Source organism: Chiloscyllium plagiosum, chromosome 14, assembly GCF_004010195.1.
Source record: "Chiloscyllium plagiosum isolate BGI_BamShark_2017 chromosome 14, ASM401019v2, whole genome shotgun sequence".
Lineage (NCBI taxonomy): Eukaryota > Metazoa > Chordata > Chondrichthyes > Orectolobiformes > Hemiscylliidae > Chiloscyllium > Chiloscyllium plagiosum.
This window is the reverse complement of record NC_057723.1, coordinates 44,283,307-44,307,426: the sequence shown is the minus strand read 5'-3', so window position 1 is coordinate 44,307,426 and position 24,120 is coordinate 44,283,307. Positions and strand designations below refer to the sequence as shown.

The 24,120-nt window shown below is 39.1% G+C and overlaps 1 protein-coding gene across 1 annotated transcript in view; it reads left to right on the top strand.

Annotated features, from left to right (window-relative positions):
• The window catches only part of unc5a (unc-5 netrin receptor A), a 579,623-nt gene that overhangs the window by 399,221 nt on the left and 156,282 nt on the right, over nucleotides 1-24,120 (top strand). The window contains exons 4-5 of the mRNA XM_043704227.1: nucleotides 8,336-8,439; nucleotides 16,153-16,333. Coding sequence (XP_043560162.1) covers nucleotides 8,336-8,439; nucleotides 16,153-16,333 — 285 coding nt within the window. The remainder of the gene's footprint in view (nucleotides 1-8,335; nucleotides 8,440-16,152; nucleotides 16,334-24,120) is intronic.

Sequence of the window (24,120 nt, the reverse complement as noted above, 5' to 3'; positions counted from 1 at the left end):
TCAGTGGAAGGCAAGTTGTTCGAGGGAATCCTAAGAGATAGGATTAACATATATTTGGAAATGCAAGGACTGATTAGGGATAGTCAACATGGCTTTGTGCATGGGAAATCACGTTTCACTGACTTGAGGTTTTTGAAGACGTAACAAAGAGGATTCCTGAAGGTGGGGCAGTGGACATGATCACTGTGGACTTCAGTAAGGCATTTGACAAGTTTTCTAATGGTACACTGCTTAGAAAGGCTAGATCTCATGGAATACAGGGAGAATTATTGGGGAAAGAACTGCTTTGAAGGTAGAAGACAGAGGATGGTGGTGGAGGATTGCTTTTCAGACAGGAAGACTGTTTCGAGTGGTGTACCACAAGGATCAATGCTGGGTCTACTGCTTTTTGTCACTTCATATAAATTATTTGATTGTGAACATAGGAGATATGGTTAGTAAGTTTGCAGATGACACCAAAATTGTAGGTGTAGTGGATAGCGAAGAAGGTTACCTCAGAGTACAACGGGCTCTTGATCAGATGGGTCAATGGGCCGAGGAGTGTCCGATGGAGAATTTAGAATTTAGAGAAATGTGAGGTGCTACATTTTGGAAAGGCAAATCAGGGCAGGACTTATACACTTAATAATAAGGTCATGGGAAGTGTTGCTAAACAAAGTGACCTTGGAGTACAGGTTCATAGTTCCAAGAAAGTGGAGACCCAGGTAGACAGGATAGTCAAGATGGCGTTTGGTATGCTTGCCTTTATTGGTCAGTGCATTGAGTTAGGAGTTGGGAGGTCATATTGCGGCTGTACAGGACATTGGTTAGGCCACTTTTGGCATACTATATGCAATTCTGGTCTCTTTCTATAGGATGGATTGTGAAACTTGAAAGAGTTCATTAAAGATTTCCAAGGATATTGCCAATGAGCTATAGGGAAGGGCTGAATATACTAGGGCCATTTTTTCCTGAAGCATCGGCGATTGAGAGGTGACCTTATAGGGCTTTCCCTGGGGTGGGGGAGTCGGGAACTAGAGGGCATAGATTTAAGGTGAGAGGGGAATGATTTGAAAAGGACCTAAGGGGCAACTTTTTTCACACAGAGAGTGGTACATGTATGGAATGACCTGCCAGTGGAAGTGGTGGAGGCAGGTACAATTACAACATTTAAAAGGCATCTGATTGTGCACATGAATAGGAAGCATTGAGAGGGATTTGGACCAAATTCTGGAAAATGGGGCTAGATTAGTTTAGGATATCTAGTCAACATGGATGATTGAGACTGAAGAGTTTGTTTCCATGCTGTACAGTGCTATGACTCCATATCACATGGTTCTGTGATATTGTAGACTTGAGAACTTTAATAATTTTTAATGGATTGAAAGAACCAATAAAAAAAACTGTTCCGAACAAGAATCAGTAATTACTCCTTCTGGAATAAATGTGAAAAGACAAAGACAAACCTATCCAGTAATTGAAAGTAGTTAGCCATGTCTGGAAGTGAAGGCTGTGTAGAAACGAACTATTTAGACACCTTCTTGATAAACTGGATGCTTTGTGCCACAAGGATAACTCGTTGACCCGCAGAAGAACTTAAGGAGTTAATCACAAGAAAGCTGTGTTTTCGAACAACCAGTCAATGCCAAATGTACAAAGAAACAAAGACATTACTTTTGATGAGGAAGCCAGCTGCACCCTTGCAGTAGTTTGACTGAAAGTGCTTTTACGAAATCATCAATATATCACCTCAGAGACCCAAGGATGAAAGTCTGCATAAGAATCGAACACTAGAACAACTCAACAGCAGAACTCCAAAAAACACCACTGCAGAAGGATGGAAGCCTAGAAACTTCCAGGAACTGATCTCTGTTGGTTGAAGGCTGGTCGAGTTTTCACCACTCATTGGCTAATAGCTACGTTTCATTGCAGGCTTATATTTGTTTGCTTAAGGGGTCTTCTGTTTGGTTGCTACGTGCAATAAAGTTTAAATTATTGTTTCAATACTTGATTGTCTGTGAGATTTCTTAATAAGTAGACAAAGTTAAAGGAAATTTACAGTTCAGTCTGTATTTTAATTCAAATCACTGCCTTCCCTGTTTATATATTTCTTGCAACACTAATTCCTTAATTTCTCCTCATCATGGTTTCACCAATCCCAGTGGACCTTTTCTGAGTCGTTCTTCTATACATAGTAACAGAGACCATTGAATACTTTGATGGATATATAGAGAATAAAGTGCAGGAGTGATGCTTGCAGGAAAAAGAGAAGGCAGCAATAAAAAGGAATTGGACACAACAAAACAGATACCACAATGCAAGAGTGTGCGACAGGCATATAAAGAAAGGAAGATTCACCAAAAGGATTATACAATGGCAAAGAGGCTAAGACTGAGAGATTATATTTTGTACATGAGTGATCAGTGATATTCTATCGTGTATAACCTTATAATGCTTCTGTTGCGCATGATATAGCTCTTCATTTGTTGCAACTAGTTCCATAGGGGACCCACTGTGTATAAATTTCTGATAGTTTGTATCTTATGATGAAAATTATCAACCTCATTTGAAATAGTCATGTACTAAGATAAATTATATTTATATTGCAGTGATATTATTAAGTTTCATATGACAAAACTAAAATAAAATAACTAATTTGTTTCAACTGGTATCATGAAATTAATGTATTATTTGAAAGCTCAAATTATATAAAACTATTCACAAATTAGTTTTATAAATGCTAATTACTGCCTCCAACAATTGCCAATGTTCACTGAGTACTCCAACATTACTTTAGTAGGAATAAATATTTATATTACTTCAGGGGTTGATGGTGGAAAAGCAATGGCAGACATTTAGAGAACACAGAGATGAACTTCCACAATTGTACATCTCTATCTGGCAAACAAATAAAACAGGCAAGGTGTCTCAACTATAGCTAACAAGGGAAATCGGAGATAATGTTAAAGCCAAAGAGGAGGCGTATAAAATAGTCAGAAAAAGCAGCAATCCTGAGGACTGAGCGAAGTTTAAATTCAGCAGAGAAGGATAAAGAATTTAATACATAAGGGGAAAATCAAATATGAAAGCAAACTTGCAGAAAACGTACAAACATACGTGAAGAGAAAAAGATTAATGAGGACAAATGTAGGTCTATTCCAGTTAGAATCAGGAGAAATCATAATGGACAACAAAGTGATGACAGATCAGTTGAACAAATACTCTGGATCTGTCTTCAGTAAGGAGGACACAAGTAATCTTCGTGGGATAGAAGGTCAAGCATGAAGGAGGAACTAAAGGAAATCCTTACTAGTCAGGAAATGGTATTGGGAAAATTGATGGGATTAATACTTTAAGTCCCCACGGTCTGATGTTCTGTATCCCCGGGTACTTAAGGAAGTGGCCGTAGAAATAGCAGACACATTGGTGTTAATTTTCCATCATTCTGTAGACTCTGGAAAAGTTCCAATGCACTGGACGGTAGCTAATGTAACCCACTCTGTTTTTAAAAAAAAAATGGAGGGACAGATCAAATGGAGTATTATAGGCCAATTCGTCTAACTTCAATGGTGTGGAAAATGCTGGAGTCAATTATTCAGGATATCATCGCTGAGCATTTAGAAAGCGGTGACAGATTCGGCCCAAGTCAGCAGGGATTCATTAAGGGGAAATCATGCTTGACAAATTTTATGGACATTTTTGATGATATGACCCAGTAGAGTAGACAAAGGTTAATAAGTAGATGGTGTACATCTGGACTTTAGAAAGGCTTTTACCAAGGTTCCATACCAGAGAATAGTAAGGAAAATTAAAGCTCATGGTATTGGAAGTAATGTATTGTTATGGATGGAGAACTGGTTGGCAGAAGAGTTGAAATAAACAGGTCCTTTTCAGAATGGCAGGCAGTGATGAGTGGGATATTGTAGGGTTCAGTACTTGGACCCCAGCTGTTTACAATATACACTAGTGATTTGGATAAAGGAATTGAATGCAATATCATCAAACTTGCATGTGATACTAAGCTGGGTAGCATTGTGTAATGTGAAGAGGATGCTAAGAGGCTGCAGGATGACTTGGACAGACTGGCTGAGTGGGAAAATACTTGGCAAATGTAATATAATGTGGATAAATGTGAGGTTATCCACTTTGATCACAAAAAACAAATTGTTATCTGAGTGGTGGCAGTTTAGGATAAGGTGGGGTGCAACGTGACCTGGGTGTCATGGTGGAACCGCTGCTGAAGGATGACATGCAGGTGCAACAAGCAGTGAAGAAAGCTAATGGCATGCTGGCCTTCACAACAAGAAGATTAGAGTATCAGAGTAAGGATGTCTTGCAGCAGTTATACAGGGTGAGCCATATCTTGATGATTGTGCGCAGTTTTGGTCTCCCAGTTTAAGAAAGGACATTCTTGCTATTGAGGGAGTCCAGCGAAGGTTCGTCAGACTGATTCCTGGGATGGCAGGACTGACATATGAGGAAAGACTTATCAACTGGGCTTGTACTTGCTGGAATTTAGAAGAATTGGGGGGTGGAATCTCATACATACATATAAATTCCTGGTGGGTCTGTACAGGATAGATGTGGGGAAAATGTTGAGGAAGTCCAGAACTAAGGGATAAGCCATTTAGGACTGAGATGAGGAAACATTTCTTCCTTCAGAGAGTTGTGAAACTGTGGAATTCTCTCCCACATGAAGCTGCTGAGGGCAGTTCATTAGATATAGTCAAGAGGGAACTGAACGTGCCTTAGCAGTGAGAAAACAGGATTGGGATACTGAGATTGGATGACCAGCCATGATCATATTGAATAGTGGTGCAGATTCGAAGGCCTGAAAGGGTTACTTCTGCACTTATATTCTATGTTTCTGTAGTTGATACTCAGTACATTTATGCATTGGTTTTATTTATTTTTAACCATAATAAACATTCAAGCAACGAGTGTTAATTTTGAGGAAATCTATCATCATCATCTTGTGAAGATTCTGATTCTGAGACTTGCTGCTATAAACATGCTTTATACTGCAGAATGCTGCATAGCTATACCAATTTTAAGCCAGCTGTAAGAGTGCAAGACTGTTTGTTTATTTTCAGCTCTGAAACTTATACTAATGATTACTTTTGTTGTTATTACCTTCCCCGGTGTTTGTTCAAAAACAATTTAGTCTAATTTACCTAATAGACTAAAATGCCAGCACCATTGACATGTCTAAAAGGCAACAGATTTGGTGATGTGGGTTGCCTCTGACAGGAACAATACTGTTACATTTGCATTGAGTTATTGCTAACATCAACAGTACCATTGAAAATCAGCTCCTAGTAAAAATGGAGCATTAGAAACCTGTTAATGTCAATGTTCTGTAGAATGTTATTTGACCTGATTAAAACTTACTTCTTCCACAATTGGAAATGAAACAGTGCAACACAAGTGAATGTTAAGAGCACAGAATGTCGGAGAAGCATGAGCTCCAAAACACACACACTACTGTCAGAGGATTTCTTACGTAATGTTAAAGATTTAAGAAGGCATTCTTTAGTAGGTCAGGTGGCAGACCCATCAATAGGGGCATACATAACTATGCACAATTCTTGGAACTGCTCCAGAATAACACTGTTAGAATTGTAAAATGTGCCATTTGTTGCAAAGAGATTTGTAGTGAAGGTGATTATGACACATGACTTTCTTTTTTACATTCAGCTCCATCCAGGGTTCTGCCATTTGTGTTCATTAGGTATCCAGTGATATACATTATAAGGAACTGACATTCAATATTTTGAATCTTATGCTAAAGATCACAGAAACTCAATACCTTCAATAGATAAATAACCATTGAATTTGCCCCAGAACGCACTTGCAGGGATTGTAAAGTCTAGTTTAAAAAAAAGAAAATGTAGGAAGTTGCAGATTCACCATTAAAGAGTATGACATAGTGGAGGTAAAAAGAAACCCAACTTGCTTTCATCCACAATAAAAAGACCTAGGCTGTATTCAAGGAGGGGCAGAAAAAGGCATAATGTTTGAGACAGATGGCAATAAAAGTATAATTGCAAACTGCAAAGTGGGCAATCTCAAACTAACTGAATCCAATCATCCAGGTTCCTTGTACTTGGCTGCAAGGGAAGAAAAGATTTGCTGGTGAGATGTGAATTGGCACAGAAAGGGTTACATCATGAGGAATCAAAATTGAACTTCTGGAAAATTAAATTCAATATTGTGTACTTTTGGATTGATCATTTAGTGGAACTAGCCCTAAACCTCATTGAAATGTTTTGTCAGAATGTAAAATCTGATGCAGTTTTAGTGAAAGCACGACATATGGCCATTTATTTTCCTCTCCTTGTCTGTAATCTACATTATCAATAACTCATGTGACATTGCTATCCTTGTTTACTTTGACTGTGATGACACTCTTGTAGTTTTTAGGTTGACAGCTTATCTTTCTTCCTTTCAGCTTCTGAAAGTTTTGTTGAAAGGAGGTTACATAATTTTTAGCTTGGCAAGATTATCTTTCAAACAATATTGTCTGTCCAAAGGAGCTTTGAAAGTGGATATACTGCACTCATGTTCTATTTTGTACATGACAAAATTAAACCCTTTGTCAAGAAAGTATTTTCAATTACGGGCTTTTTGACAGGGCTGTGAGACAATGCAGTAAACTCTTTCATCATGACACACAACATGAAAACACGAATGTGACCGAGATGGCAGCGGAATGGGACTTCTAAGCCTGGGACTCGTTCTGCTCTGTCTGTTTTTCTTTTTGTTTCTTTTCTTTTTTTCTCTCTCTTTTCTTGATTTGTCTTCTCTCTATTCTTGTTTTTTTTCCCCTTCTCTCTTACCTTTCATCCTCTATGAAGAGCTTGGCCAGCGATGGCGGCGGTAGGTTATCCCAGTATGGACTCGAGTGAGCCTGCGCAGACTCCAGTGAGCCCTGATTGCCTTTTCCAGGGTGAATGCAGGACCCAGAATTGGCAGCTGCTACGTCAGCAGTGGTGATGTCCATGGTGTTGCCTCAGTGGAGAAAGATGGCACCCGAGGATCAGGAATCTCGTCATTGGTTGGATCCAGTGATAGCGACGGAAAGTATAGTGGTGGTTGGGCATCATGGTGACATCAGTGAGGTGGGATATAGCTGCATTGATGGGTCTGGCACAGGTGGTTGGTTAGGCAGTGGCAGAGGAGAATTGGCCCAGCAGCAAAAGATGGCACCTACAGAGTGACGACTCTGACATTCGTTGGGCCCAGCACAGACAGCAGCGAGGTGGTGGTGGTACTTCTGAGGTGGATCAGGACTCATACGGGAGGCAGTAGAATGTTGATGGACTTCTCTTTAAGCTATACCTTTTCAATTTTTTCTTATTTTTAAACTATTCAAAATGGCACCAGGTCATGGTGACAAATGAAAGCTTTTCACTTTATTTTACTGTATTTCTCATTGCAGAATACATGTGGCAATAAAAAATATTCAAATTCAAAAACATTTATTTCATTCCTCCTTAGTGATATTCTAAATCTCTACTCCAATGCTGTCATTGAAGGTTTGAAGGATGTATTTAAGTAATTTCAGTTTTCAGCCAGAAGCAACCACAAAAGAAGGTTCCATAAATCAAATTATCATAATATTGGCAAATTATTAGTAAGATGGTACAAGCTGAATACAATTTCATTGATTGAAAGTATGAGTTTTTAAATGAGAAGTGTTTCTGCCTGATTCAGTTTTTATATTAAGTTTAGCATTTCAAATTATTTTTTATCATAATTATGTTTCTCACTCTTGTCTTAGGCCACTAGTGCAACATTTTGATTTTGTTTCGTGTTCCCTGGCACTTCAGTTTTAGTTCTTACCACTTTTAGTGCTGGAGAAAGTGCCTACATTAGGATATTCCTCCTCAGCATGAGTCCCAACCTCTTGATGATGAGGTTCCTGCCAGGAACTTACTGTGCATATTAATCAGCCAAAGGACCAGTTTCAGTGCAAAGTTGAGGCATTGTGCATGTTTCCTGCCTTATAACAATCCTGGTAGCATACACAACCCATGTCAGACTCTTAATCATGTCATATTGTAATTACGGTGGCAGAAGATATCAGTTTCACCAGTTACTAAAACTGAATAGACGCCTCTGAATTTTAACTGAGCCTCCTTGTTATTACCTTGATTTAATCTAGACAGATATTAGCAGGAATTTAAGTCATAATCTGTAAAAATGTTGAGGTTTTTACCTTTGCCAGATTGAATACCTAAACTAAAATAGCTTTTTAATAGAAAATATTCATATGATCATTACATTTATCAACAGAACTGGTTTCATAACAGTGCAGATTGATTAAATAATAATTCTTGTTTCTGATTTGGAGATCTGCGGAAGAACTTTGAACAAGAACCATTAGGGAAAGAGGTTCCATTGGACCAAGAGGTTTTACTCCATTGTCGACCTCCAGAGGGCATTCCATCAGCAAAAGTATGTAAAAGCATCATTCTATGACTCTATGACTGATTACTAGCTAAATGAAAAGAAACAAACTCAAGCATGAGAATATAATTTAGTGTTCATCCTAAGTTATAGTTTAAAAAATGAATCCTTAATACTAAGTTCAACATATCTAGTTCCGAGTAGCTTAAGAAATAGCAATAAGTTCAAAGCATTGAACACAAGAAACTGAATATGTCACAATCACGTTTATGCAAATATCCACACTCTAATCCAGGCAGCATCCTGGTAAACCTCTTTTGCACTCCCTCCAAAACATCCACATCCTTACTGTAATGTGGTAACCAGAATTGAATGCATTACTCTAAGTGTGGCCTAACCAAAGTCTTGTAAAGCTGCAACATGACATCCTGACACTTGCCTTCATTGGTTGGGGATTGAGTACAAGAGTGCCATATGCCTTCTTTACCATCCTATCTAATTGCATGGCCACTTTCAGAGAGCTGTGGGCATGAACCCCAAAATCCTTCAGTACATCAATGCTGTGTAGAGTCCTGCCATTAACTGTATGCTTTTCCTGAACATTTGATCTCCCAAAATGCAGCACCTCACACATACCTGGATTAAACTCTGTCATTTCTCCGCCCATATCTGCAACTGATCAATATTCTACCGTATCCTTCGACAACCTTCTACACTGTCTATAACTCCACTGATCTTTGTATCATCTGCAAACTTACTAACCCAGCTATTCACATTTTCATTCAAGTCATTTATATATATCACAAACACCAGAGGCCTCAGTAATGATCATTGTGAAACACCATCAGTCACAGACCTCCAGTCTGAAAAACGCCCTTCCACCACTACCTTCTCCCTTCTATGAGCAAACCAATTCTGAATCCATGTTGCCAAGTCACCATGGATCCCATGCATCTTAATCTTCTGAAAAAGTCTATCATAAGGGACCTTGTCGAAAGCCTTACTAAAATCCATGTAAACACCGTCCACCGCTCTACCCTCATCAATCATCTTCTTCACCTACTCAAAATTCAATCAAGTCAAAAAGACATGACTTGCCCTGTGCAAAGCCACACTGACTATCCTTAATTAGGCCATGTTTTTCCAAATGTGTGTAAATCCTATCCTTACGAATTCTCTCCAATAGCTTCCAAAACATCAATGGTTTCCTGAATTATCCCTATTTCCCTTTTCGAACAGAGGAACAACATTTAACTACACTCCAGTCCTCTGGGACTTCTCGAGTGGCTAGCAAGACGACAAAGATCTTGGCACCAGCAATCTCCTCTCTTGCCTCTCTCAGTAACTTCGGGTAGATAGCATTGGACCATGGGGTCGTATTCACCTTAATGCTCTTCAAGAGATCCAACCCCACTACTTTCTTGATCTCAAAATGCTCTAGCATATTAGTAGGCTTCACACAAATGTCACTATCCTCCATATCCTTGTCCTGGGTGAACACCGATGTAAAATACTCATTTAGGATCTCACTCACATTCTTTGCCTCCAAGTATTAGTTCCCTCCTTTATCCTTGAGTGGTCCTACATTCTCCTAGTTATCCTTTGTGCAGCAAAGTGCAGATGTATTTTTTCAACCTTTTTTAAGCTAAGTACTTGGTTCATTTGATAAATATTTATATCTGTTTCACCATTATGCACAGTTTGCACTGACAATGCCACAATGTGTAATCTCACCACCATAATATGTTTTCTTCTTCACCATCATGGGAGTAGTCATACTGTTAATTATCCATGGCATATATTTGCTCTTTTGCTGCTCTTTCCCCACATATTAAAGCAAATTCTAATGCTCTGAGCAGTCACATCAACAGACAACTGGTTAAAACAAAATATCGAGTTTTCAATAATAATGAATTATGAAAATTAAGAATTACCTTGGAATGTAATAATTTTTACCTAAGGCTCAGTTGAATAGATTTTTGATTGAGAAGAACGTCAAAGGTTATGCTGGGCAGATCGAAAAGGGGAGTTAGTTACAATCAGATCATCCATGAAGCAAGCTCAGGGGACTGAGTAGTGGAGGCGGCTCAAAGGGCTGAACAGCCTTTTGTTCTTTCTCTCGTTATAAGCCCTAATTTTAATATTAAAAAGTGTGGCACTGGAAAAGTACAGCAGGTCAGGCAGCATCCAAGGAGCAGGAGAATCAGCATTTTGGGCATGAGCCCTTCATCAGGAAAATGGGCGGGGTGCCCAAGGGGGCTGAGAGACAAATGGGAGCAGGGAGAGTGCTTGGGAGAAGGTAACTTGGAAGGCAATAGGTAGATGAAGGTGGGGGATAATGGTGATAGGTTGGAGTGGAGGGTGGATCAGATAAGTGGGTAGGAAGATGGACAGGTAAGACAGTTCAAGAGGGTGGTACGGAGTTGGAACGTTGAATCTGGGATAAGGCTGGGGGAAGAGGATGAGGAAACTGGTGAAATCGACATTGATGCTGTGTTCTTGGAGGGTCCCAAGGCAGAAGGTGAGGCGCTCTTCCTCCAGGTGTCAGGTGACTTGGATTTGGCGGTGGAGGCACCCCAGGACTTGCGTGTCCTTGGCAGAGTGGGAGGGGGAGTTGAAGTGGTCGGCTACAGGGTGGTGGGGTTGTTGAATGCGTATGTCCCAGAGATGTTCTCTGAAATGTTCCGCAATTTGACGTCCTGTCTCCCCAATGTTGGTGACCACATTGGGAACAACGGACACAGTCGGTGAGACGTTTGGATGTGCAGGAAAATCTCTGCCGGATGTGGAAGGAGCCTTTGGGGCCTTGGATATAAGTGAGGGGGCAGGTGTGGCCTCGGTTTTACATCTCTTGCTGAGCCAAGGGAAGGTGCCAGGAATGAAGGGTGGGTCAGTGGCGATCATGGACCTAATGAGGGAGTCATGGAGTGAATGTTCTCTGCAGAATGCTGATGATGGAGTCTGACTGTAGGTGTCAGAAATGTCAGAGGATGATGCATTGTGTGCGGAGATTCGTGGGGTGAAAGGTGAGGATCAGGGAGTTCTATCCTTGTTGTGGTTGGAGGGGTGGGTTTCAAGGCCAGAGATGTGTCAAGTGGAGGATATGGGCTGGTGGGCATTATTGACCACGTGAAGGGGGAAATTGCAGTCTTGAAGTGGGAGGCTATCTGGGATTTTAAAGTTCCCTAACAAGCAGGGTAGGTAGGTAAAAAGAATATACTGTGTTCTTGCAATATGCCTGCCCACCACAATTTAATTTCCTGGGGTTTCGAAGTATGAAAGCTTGTCACCGAAGTAATAATATATCAAAATCCAATTATGTACTTTAAATTTTTTAAATCTGAATTGGAAAAAATTTCCATACAGCTTTGTTAGTTATTTACTTCAAAATCTGTTTTTTGCACATCTTGTTAGATTTTTCTGTCTTGATTTCATTTCATAGTTTTCTAATTCTCATGTATTTACATTTTCCTTTGTATTTGTTTAAACTTTTTCTTAACTTGACACTCTTCCTTAGCTTAATTTCTGAGCATGTTTGCTTAACAATGCAATTTGGGATCTGTATTGATTCTGTTCAATATGCAGTCTTTTGAATGCATAACTTCTTTTTAGGTTTATTTATTAATATTTTGGCCCAGTTTCTTATGGGCAATGCTCTACTCATCACTTCAAAATCTGATTTTCTTAAAATTGAATTGTGATTTGTAAGTCACCCTTCTCCTCAAATCAAAAATCAAATTCAATGTTATAGTTGCTTTGCAAGACGTGAAATAATTCTGTCTGGTTTCCACATAGAGTACAGCACGGAAACAGACTCCTTGGTCCAACCCGTCCATGCTGGCCAGATATATCTAGTCCCAGCTGCCAACACCAGGCCCATGTCCCTCCAAACCCTTCCTATTCCTATACCAATCCAGAGGCCTTTTAAATGTTGAAATTGTGCCAGCCTCCACCACTTCCTCTGGCAGCTCATTCCATATATGCACCACCCTCTGTGTGGAAAAAGTTGCCCCTTAGGTCTCTTTTATATCTTTCCCCTCTCACCCTAAACCTATGCCCTCTAGTCCTGAATTCCCCCACCCCAGGGAAAAGACTTTGTCTATTTACCTTATCCGTGCCCCTCATGATTTTACAAACCTCTATATGATCACTCCTCAGCTTCCGGTGCTCCAGGGAAAACAGCCCTAGCCTAGTCAACATCTCCCTGTAGCTCAAGTTCTCCAACTATGGCAAAATTATTGTAAATCTTTTCTGAACCCTTTCAAGTTTCACAACATCTTTCTGATAAGGAGACCAGAATTGCATGCAATATACCAACAGTGGCCTAACCAATGTACTGTACAACTGCAAGATGACCTCCCAACTCCTGTACTCAGTACTACGACCAATAAAGGAAAGCATACCAAACGCTGCCTTCACTATCCTATCTACCTGCGACTCCACTTTCAAAGAGCTGTGAACCTACACTCCAAGGTCTCTTTGTTCAGTAACACTCCCTAGCACCTTACCATTAAGTGTATAAGTCCTGCTATGATTCGCTTTCCCAAAATGCATCACCTCACATTTATCTAAACCTTGATTGTTGATTCGATTACAACTGAAGTTGCTCTGTTTCATCTTTATTCTAATTTCTTTATTGGTTGCAATTAATTTTAAATTTAAATAGTTAATAATGTGGCCAATTATATACATCTCAGAGTTGGTTAATTTTGTGTTAAGAACAAATCAACCAGGTTTATTTAGTCAACAATAAAAAAAGTGGTTTATTACCAAAAGAAACCATACTCAAACAAAGATGCAAAGATTATTTATAGCCTAGTTAATACACATATACTGTATAAATATGTCTGCTCTTCAAAATAAAACACACACACACATCTGAGGAACAACAATGAAATGAAAACTTTATTAACTTTAATATGCTTTGAGCAGGTAATTTTTAAACTTATGATAAAAGGATAATATTGTGATTGTCAAAATATTCTGTGTATACCAAATCCAAGCTCAGATGTCTTTTTAAAACAATTGTAACTGGCTGAAGTTTCTTTGGAGACAGTGGGGTAGATTCTAATGAATCCCTGGCAAATTGGAGCAATGGCTGTTTGTTCTTCAGGCAAGTCAAGTTCACCTAAATTCAAAACACCATTGTCTTTTCCCATCTGCAAACTCTCGCTAAATCTGTCAGGTTCAAGATTATTAGCGACATTTAAGCAACTCTTGGATAGGCACATGGAAGTTAATACAATGTAGGGTATGTAGGTTAGTCTGATCTTAGAGTAGGATAAAAGGCCAACACAACATTGAGGGCTGAATGGCCTATACTGTGCTGTACTATGTACAGCATAGTGTTCTATATTATTGGAAGAGGACATGGATGGGCCTGAAATCCAAGTTCACAACCGGGGGGGAAGGCTGATTTTAAAAAGGTCAGTTTTCATTTGGGCTGGGTGGAATGGGAGCAGATACTTTAAAGTCAGCCTGTCTCAGAATACTGGGATGTATTTAAGAAGGAAATGTGGATAGTACAGAGCCAACTAGTTGCAATAAAGAAAAATAATGGGACCATCAAATCCTGTTATGAAGATATAATGGCTTTAGGAGGTGTATTTTATCTTTTTTTTAAATGACGAAGTGTTGAGACAGAAGTACAGAGCTGTCTGCTCAAAGCCAATAAACTAAATAGCTTATCAGACCTGTTTTTTTTTTTTAAGTTGCAACAATAGAAGCAGCCTGAATGGGTGTGGTCAAGTGGCCACAGAACCAGGAATTTTAGTTTTGGCTTTCAGTAGTAACTAAGGTCTGGAAGCCAAATATTGAAACTCTTATTCCTCTCTCTGCTACAGCTAAAAGTTTGGGTTCTCTTACTGGTAGAATTATATGTGAGACAGTCTATTTTACTGAATTTGCCTTTGTCTAGGGTGTGTTTATGGGATGTTAGTATATTGGAACAATTAATTGGTATTTAATATATAAATTATTTTGTTACGAATATTGAGCTAATTTTTAATTTTATTTTTATTTTGTCTGTATTTTAACTGTGTGTAAAAATAATGTGTGATTTGCTTAAAGTTGAGTAGTTTGACTAATTGAATTACATCTGGAATTCAACACCTTACACTTACTTTAAAGTCAGAAAAGGTTAGGGTCTAGTCTTTTTAACATATTTTAAGGGGGTTTGCTCTGGCCCATAACAAATTGAGGGCACTTGTCAAGATCAAGATTATTGGACGCAAAGGCAGTGAGTGGTGAGTGATTTTTTTTTTATTTCGGGTGTTGCATTTGGTTGATTTTAATAGGACTTGCCTTATGTGATGATGGCTTTTTCAGTCACTGAGTTTTTGTCCGACAGGTTTATTTGGAGGCACTAGCTTTCGAAGCACGGCTTCTTCATCAGGTGGTTGTGCAACCACCTGATGAAGAAGCAGCACTTCAAAAGCTAGTGCTTCCAAATAAACTATAATCTAGTGTTGTGGATTTTTAACTTCCTGAACTAGTGAGAACTCTTGGAAGAGCAGAGAGTGTTAGACTACAAACTTAGCAGTGGAAGTGGCAGATGATTATGAGTTGGTTCATAAGTTAAAGTTTGGTTTCTGACATCAATTTCACTCTGTGAAGGACAGAAATTGGGGGCAAGGAAGATAGTAAAGATAGTTTGCCACAGGATAAAAAGGAAACCCATGAGGAGGAAAGAGAAGTATAAGAAAAGCTCAGGTGTTGTTACTGTAGGCCATGTGAAGTCACAGTGTTGGTGACTTAAAGAAAGCACATTGTTCACTTCAAACCACCCAGCAGTTAAAGGAAGACTTTTACTCTTTCTTAGCCTCACTTTGTTATCTCATCTGATACCTGATTAAATTGTAATTCAGGTTTGGAGAGACTGTCTTATGAGGAGAATTTGAAAAGCTTAGGTCTGTACTCATCAGAATTTAGAAGAAAGAGAGGCAATCTCATGTAAAATTCTTAGGGGATTTGACAGGGTAGTTACTAAGATGTTGTTTCCTCTTGTCAGAGATTATGATCAGAGATCATAATGTCATGGGTGAGGGTTCACCCTTTTAAGACTGAGTTAAGGTGCAATTTCCTCTCTGAGGGTAGTGATTCAATGGAATTCTTTGCTATAGTGGTTATGGATATTCAATACTGAGACAAACAGATTTTTATTCCATATGAAGTTCAAGAATTTAGGGGAAAATTCATGAAAGAGGAGTTGAGTATTATTAGATCAGCCATGATCTTTCTAATCAGTAATAAATGCATTCTTGATAATATTATTTTGACCAGATTTTGAGAGTAAATTTGATGATGTTTGTTACTGTGCAGAGCTTGGGTTGGAATCATTGTTGATCAGAGAATTGGTTCTAGAAGTTAACACTTCAATCCACATACTTCCAAAAAATATGGTGGCTAAAAACTGGAAATGCTTTGAATCAGACATACTCAGCTCTTGAAACAAAAGCATCAGTACTGCAGGTGCTGGAGTTTGGAAGTAAAAGCAGAAAGTGCTGAAAAAACACAGCAGGTTTGGAAGTATCTGTGGAGAGAGAAACTATAGAGTTTTACTGGACTCAAATTGATAACTGTTTCTGTCTTCAGATACTGCCAGATCTGCTGAGTTTTTTCAGCAATCTTTGTATTATAGTCACCTCTGTACTATTTCTCCAATCCACGATGGTGTCACCTTGAAATTTATAACTGGGACCGCAGTTTTGTAAAATTTACCCTTTCTTGTCTGCATGGAACTTACAAACTTTGTTTTTGAAGGTGGAATGGTTGAAGAATGAAGAAGTGATTGACCCAACTCGAGATCCTAACTTCTACATCACCATGGACAATAATTTGATCATCAAAGAAGCTCGTCTATCTGACACAGCAAATTACACGTGTGTGGCAAAGAATATAGTGGCCAGACGGAGAAGTGCAACTGCAGCTATAACAACATATGGTAACTGGATTTTAAGTTTAGTGTATTGCTAATAGAAAGTTTACATCACTGTTTTATTCAAGAATAGAGCTAAATGGAATTAACAGTTATATTTCTGGGTCTGGGTGGTATGTTCTTTGGTGCTAGTGTAGATTCGATGGGCTGAATTACCCAACATTGTAGGGATTCTATGAATTTGTTTTGAGACTTTGCACCTTTGTATCAAATGTAAGATTTATTAATGCCTGTTCACCTGTACATGTCAGTATACACTTAAAACACAAAGGTGTCATCATCACATCATCTAAAAATATCACTTTTTTTGAAACATTTACAATCTAATAGTGGTGTCCTCTAATCATTGCTGACCTCTATGATTGTTTTTGAAGATGTAGGCATCCCAGTTCAAAAAAAGCTTAGAAATTAACTTAAAAATCCTCAGCGCTATCTTCCTATTACATGGTGTGAATATAAGATAAGAAGTAGCAGGAGAGGCCATTAAACCTCTCAAGCTTGCTTCACTCTTTAATAAAGTTATGGCTGGTTTGCTTGTGGCCTTAACTTCACTTCCCTTCCTGCCCTCCATTAGCCTTCACTCCCTTGTCAATCAAAAGTCTGCCAAACTCAACCTTAGAAATACTCAATGATCTAGCCTGTTGCTCATTGAATAAGAAAATTCCAACCATTGACAGTCCTCTTAAAGAAGAAATTCATCCTCATCTCTGTCTTAAATGGGAAACCCCTTCTTTTGAAACTGTGCCTGCTAGATCTCGGTTTCCCCATAAGATGAAATATCTTTTTTGCCATGAGTATAGACCCAACATGTTCAACCTTTCTTCAGATTAGACTTCTTATCTCCACAATCCATCTCTGAACTGCTCCCAATGCATATATGTCTCTCCTTAAGGAAAGTGAGCAAATCTGGTTATAGTACCCAAGGTGAGATTTCACCAACGTCTTAGATAGCTGCAGCAAGCCTGATATAATTTCACATTTTGTCCCATTTCAATAGGGACCAACTCTTCATTTGCATTCCTAATTACTTGCTGTACTTATGCTTCATGCATAGTAACATCCAGATCCCTCTGTACTGCAGTATCTTATTGTCTGACTCCATTTAAATGTACTTTGTCTTTTGTTCTTTTTGCTAAAGTGGACAATCTCAATTTTACCCACATGCCACTTCATCTGTAAAAGTTCTACCTGCTCACTGACCAATCGATATCCCTTTCCAATTGTTGGTATCCCCCCACCCCACAATTTGCTTTCCTACCTATCATTACATAATTGACAAATTGTCCTCCAATATGCCAAGTCATTAATATAGACTGCAAATAGTTGAGGCCTCAGCACTGATCCCTGCAACACCATAATGGTTAGTTTACCATCCTGAAAGTAGCCAATTTATCCCAACCCTTTCTTTTCTATTAATTAACCAGTCTGTATCCATGCTGATATAACCGTGACCTTTGTTAATATGCTGATCTCAATGTGCTCAATCACACTAATATCTAATAATTCTGCATACAAATATTTGGAAATCCTCCGCAAACTTGAGCTGTTTGAAGACATAATGTATGGTATGAACTAAAATATGCTAAATTTATTTTTGCTGATTCAATGCTTTTGGTTGTTCCTCAAAACAATCTGAAATGTATTTTTTTCTTCTTTATATCAGCTGACTTGGACTTCTCTAATCAATGCTTCCTTAACTTGTTTGCATAATAATGGTAACACATATCCAGTGATATGAACTAGATATTTGTGTTTGTTGCATTAATTTCTTCAAGAAAACATTTGGTAAGGTAAGGCCTGATAAGAACAAACCTAAGAACTTCGCAATTAGGAGTATCAACAGGCCATTGAGCCTGCTCCTGAAAATCAGGAAGATCAAGAATCAATACAAGTTGAGGAGTTGTTTATTTTATGAAAAGATAAACATGATCATTAATATCATGTTGTTTTCAAAAAATTGACCATTATCTTCACCAATTGTACAACTTAAAGAGAATTCTATGCCAACAATGACATAAACAAGATAACTTCTAACTTTTGCTGCAACAGAACTAACCTCTAAGTCTTAGTAAAATCTCCTGCAATTTCCTTTTATCTGAAAGGCCTATCTGCTTCCCCATCCTTTCTGTTTCACCAATCTACTTACCAAGCAATGTCTTAGTGTTGCATTTCTGCGCTGTTACACTCCCTGTAACCTCTCTCCCCTGTGTGATCAGGGTAGAAAGGAGAAGGAAGCTGCCCATGATTCTATTGACTGTGCCACAGCAATTTAGTGTAAAATGTTTTTTTTTCAGTAAAGTCTTCTGCTTCTTTCCCAGAAGGAGGTCCCAACATAAGTGCACAAGATATAGGAGTAGAATTAGGCCATTCAGTCCATCGAGTCTGCTTCTCCTTTCATTCATGGCACATATGTTTCTCAACTCCATTGTCTTGCCTTCTCCCCATAACCCTTAGTCCCCTTACTAGTTAAGAATATATCTTTCTCTCTGTCAGATACATTCAATGCCTTGGCCTCCACAGACCTGGCAATGTGTTCCACAGTTTCACCACCCTCTGGCTGAAGAAATTCCTCCTAATCTCAGTTCTAAAATGTCATCCCTTTACTCAAAGGCTGTGCCCATGGGTCTTAATCTCTCCTACTAATGGAAATATCTTATCCAAGTCCACTCTAGCAGGCCTGTCCATATTCTGTAAGTTTCAATCAAATCCTGCCTCATCTTTCTAACCTCTAAGTATAGACCCAGGGTTCTCTTCCACTCTTCATATGTCAAGCTCTTCAGCCCGCAGGATCATTCTTGCAAACCTCCTCTCAACCCTCTCCAATGCCAGCACATCCTTCCTTAGATATAGGGTCCAAAACATCTCGCAAAACAGATATGAATGCAGTCTGACCATAGTCTTATACAGCCTTAGCAGTACATCCCTACTCTTGTATTCTAGCCCTCTTGAAATGAAAGCTAACATTGCATTTGCTTTCCTAACTGTCAACTGATTCTGCATGTTAACCTTAAGAAAATCCTGAACTAGGACTCCTAAGTCCCTTTGTGTTTCAGATTTCTGAAGCCTTTTCCCATTTAGAAAATAGTCTGTCTAATCTTGTGAAAAAAGTGCATTACCTCTCACTTTCCCACATTGTATTCCATCTGCAATTTCTTTGCCCACTCTCCTAGCCTGTCCAAGTCCTTCTGTGGCCTCCCTGCTTCCTCAACACTATTTGTCCCTCCACCTATCTTTGTATCATCTGCAAACATAGGAAAAATGCCCTCAGTTCCTTTGTCCAGATTGCGAATTTATCAAGCAGGAAAATCCACGTTTCGGGCAAAAGCCCTTCATCAGGAAGGGCTTTTGCCTAAAACATCGATTTTCCTGCTCCTCGGATGTTGCTTGACCAGCTGTGCTTTTCCAGCACCACTCTAATCTAGACTCTGGTTTCCAGCATCTGCGGTCCTTGTTTTTACCATTCTCCTCTTAGTATCCTTTTTCCTCCTTGGGATGAATTTTTGCTGTGCCTTCTGAATTACCCCAGAAATGCCTACCATTGCTGCTCTGCTGCCTTCCCTTTTAAAATAATTCTGGCCAGCTGCTCCCTCATTTCTCTGTAGTTACCTTTACTCAATTGTTAATACCAGTACATCTGATTCCAGCTTCTCCCTCTCAAGCGGAAAAGTATCATAATATGGTCACTGCCTCCTAGCGGTTCATTCACCTTAAGTTCCCTAATCAAGTCTATCTCATTGCATTTCATCAAATCCAAAATTGCCTGTTCCTTAGTGGGGTCTATCACAAGCTGCTCACAACAAAAAATCTTGTAGACATTCCATGAATTTCTTTTCTTGCGATCTGCTACCAACCTGATTTTCCCATTCTACCTGTACATTAAAGTCCTCTGTGATTATTGTAATCATGCGATTCTTCCGTGCCTTTTCAATCTCTTGATTTATTTTGTTCCCCACATCCTGACTAACGCTAGGAGGCCTGTACACAACTCCCATCAGGGTTTATTTTCCTTCTTGATTCCTCAACTCTCCCCACACAGACTCTGTGCCTTCTGATTCTTTATCACTCTTTGCTGTTGATTTAATTTCATTTTTTACTACAAGGCAACACTGCCCCCTCTGCCCATCCTTTTAACAGGATGTGGATTCTTGAATATTTAGTTCTGAGCCCTGATCCCCTTGCAGTCTTGTCTTTATGATACCCACTACATCCTACCTGCCAATTTCAATCTGCACTACAAGCTCATTTACCTTGTTTTGTATACTGCTTGCATTTACTTGTGACATGTTCAGTCCTGCATTGACTGCCCCCTTCTCATTGTTATCCTGTTATTTGCTGTGTCTGAATTTAGATTCCTGACCCGTTCTATGTTCTATATTTTATTACTTGTTCTGGAAACTTTAATAACCTCTGCTGAGCCCGCCCTCCTTAACATTTTTCCATAATTTTCCATGCAACTGAATCTACTATTTAGTTTAAAACCCAGCTACAACCCTAGTTATGGCATTCACCAGGATTCTGGTCCTAGTATGATTCAAATGGAGCCCATCCATTGGAACAGCTTCCTCTTTCCCCAGCACTGCTGCCAATGTCCCATGAATTTGAACCTGTTTCTTCCATGCAAATCTTTGCCCTATCTGTTTCCCTGTATAATCTTGGTGACCCTATGCCAATTTGCTTGTGGCTCGGATGGTCATCCAGAGATTATTACCTTATTGGTTCTGCTTTTTAATTTAGCTCTTAGTTGCTCATATTCCCTCAACAGAACCTCTTTCCTCTTTCTGCTTATATTATGTGGACCACTGTAACTGGATCTTTCCCCTTCCATTCCAAATTTTTCTACAGCCTAGATCAGATATCCTGAACCTAAGCACCAGGTACCTTAGATAACTGCTATCAATAGCTCTATAGTCCCAGTAGTCTTAGTGGGAGCCACTGCAGTGAATGCAGGCAATCTCACCTTGTCAAATAGCACAGATATGTCTGGCTTGGAAGATAGAAGGGTATGAGGTGAGAAGAGATGGGCTGCCGGCTTAAGGAGTCATGGCATAGTCTAAAGTGATACCACCTCCAGTGAGCCGAAGAGTTCTGCAAGGAACTCTGTTCCCTTGCTCAACTGCAGGCCAGCCACTGCTGAGCTTCCCACGTGGTGTGGGCCTTAATCGGCCCAGGTGTAAAATACTGCCAGGGATCCTTGAAAAGCCATTAATTGGCTACTTAAGGACCTCAGTAGACCCAAGGATGAGCAGGTCACCAAAAATGCCAACTTTGCAAAATTTATACAGGTTTTAGGCAGTCAGGTAAACCTGTGTTGGATTTTGCATGGCATGTCACTTTTTAAAATTCAGTTGTGGAACATAGACATTGCTGGCTGGCCAGCATTTTTACTGTCTGTCCCTAGTTGCCCTTGAGAAAGTGGTGTTGATCTCCTTCCAGAACTGCTGCAGTTTACATGCTGTAGGTTGACCCAAAATGCCCTTAGGGATGGAATTCGAATCATTTTCAATCCTGTCAGCACAACCTCATAAAATCCAGTACTAAAGTGTTGATTTACTTTAATGCTGTAAAGAGAGGGAGATAACAATGGCTCTCTATTATAATAGGTGTGAAGCATTTTTTTGATTTCTATGACAGTCTAATGAAATGCTAATTACCATTGAAGAGAGAGAAGGTAACTTTCACGCACAGAATTCTTAGGTGCTAATTCTGTATCTGTAGGTTAGTATATAAATTTCCTAGCATATTCTACAGGCTGGACATCATTCCTTTTTTCTAAACCAATCTGCTGCCATGTAACAGATGCAAGCTCCCTTTTGTGTCATTAAAAGTGAGATTATCATGAGTACACCAGTGATCAAAATTCTCTTATATTCAATCAAGCTATATGAAAGTGCATTAGGTAGTCGGCTACACACTAGATGCAGAATTTCAGATAATGAAAGCAAGCATATCAAAACAGACGGCCATGGAAAACAGATGAACATTAGATTTTTATGGATCTGACAGTCTCTGGATCAGCAAGTGGCAATAATAAATATATTCTGTTCTGTATTTACGCAAACAATGATTGCAGGAGAAATAACATTCTAGAAGAGCCGAGAATTATCTTGACTTTGTCTATATTTGTGAATATTTTCCAAGCAGAATATCTGAATTTGAGAAAATCAACCTATAAATTGTCTCTCAGTAACCAAATATGGACCACACAATTGCTTTCAAATGTTATCCCTGTAGAAAATCTGTCCATGCTTTATGTCTACACAGTACACTCTGCCAGAAGAGTAAAATGAAAAATAATCTTCACTTTTCACTGTTAATGCCAATACTGCGGATGGCACACTCCTTGCACATTTTATGACACACCTTGGTGACTGTTGTTAAATGCAACACTAATGAAATAACCAAATACGAAAATGTTGTATTTTATTTATGCTATACTATCGTGTATGAGTTGCATGTCCAGCAAAATAAATATCCATTTTGACTACATGGTTTTATATAAAATGCAGTGATTTGGTGGGAATTATTGCACAGAGCTGTTTACAACAATGAATATGCAAGCATAAAGGATGACAGTCTATCAAGCCAATTGCATACTATTATGGTACAACTTATCATAGACTCAGTAGAGCACAGAAGGAAACTATTTAGTCCATCAATTCTCTGTCCAAATTAAAATTGTAGCATTAAGCTTATTTTGATCCTCCTCAATCTTCCCCTCAGTCATAAAATGTGTCACCTCACACTTTCTCCACATTGAATTTCATGTGCCATGCTTCCATCTTTTTTTTTCTGCCAGCTTCTCTGTATCTTTCAGAAGTCTGTTACTATCTTCCTTGATGTTTAATGCACTTCCAAATTTCCTGTCATCTGTAACTTCTGATATATTATTCTGTGCCCCATAGGTTCAAGTCATTTTTAATATCAAAAACTGCAATGGTTCTAGCACTGATTCAGCAGAAATTCCATTAAACATCTCTCTGTGGTTTGAAAAGCAGCCATTCACCATAACTAGTTCATATCTGACTTTATATCCATGCTGCTCCTTCTACATCACACGAACTTCTTTTCATTAATAAACGTAATACTTTATTAAATATCTTTTCAAAGTCCATGTACATGGCATGAATTTCTTTTTATTGGTTCATAAGATATTGGCATTGCTGGTAAGGCCAGCATTTTCTTGAGGTATTAATTCACAGAAAAATAGCAGTCAATGGCTGGGCCAAGCACTTATTGCCTATTTCTAGTTGTCCTTGAGAAGATAGCGATAATCTGTCCCATTGAACTGAGCTGCTGCACTCCATTCTCTGGAGGCAGATCCACAATGCCATTAGGGAGGGAGTTCTAGATATTGACCTAGCAACACTGAAGGAACAGTGATATATTTCCAAATCACGATGGTAATTAATTTGGAGGTGAACTTACAAGTGATGGTGTTCCCATGTATCTGTTGGCTTTATCCTTCGAGAAAGTAGTGATCATGTGTTTAGAAGATGCTGTCTCTGGAGCCTTGGTAAATTTCTGAATTTTGGGCAATTAAGGATGGGCAATAAATTCACCTTCAGAAGGTATTAGTGAGCCACCTTCTGAACTGCTGGTGTCCATGTGATGTAGGAATACAAAGAGATGAACAGGGAACAAGAGTAGGCCACTTGACCCTTCAAGTCTACTCCACCATTCAATAAGATCATGGCAGATTGGTTTTAATCTCAACTCTGCATTCCTGCATATCTCTGAAAAATTTTCACCCCCATGGGAGTAAAAAAAGGATCTATCTCAGCCTTAACGTAGAA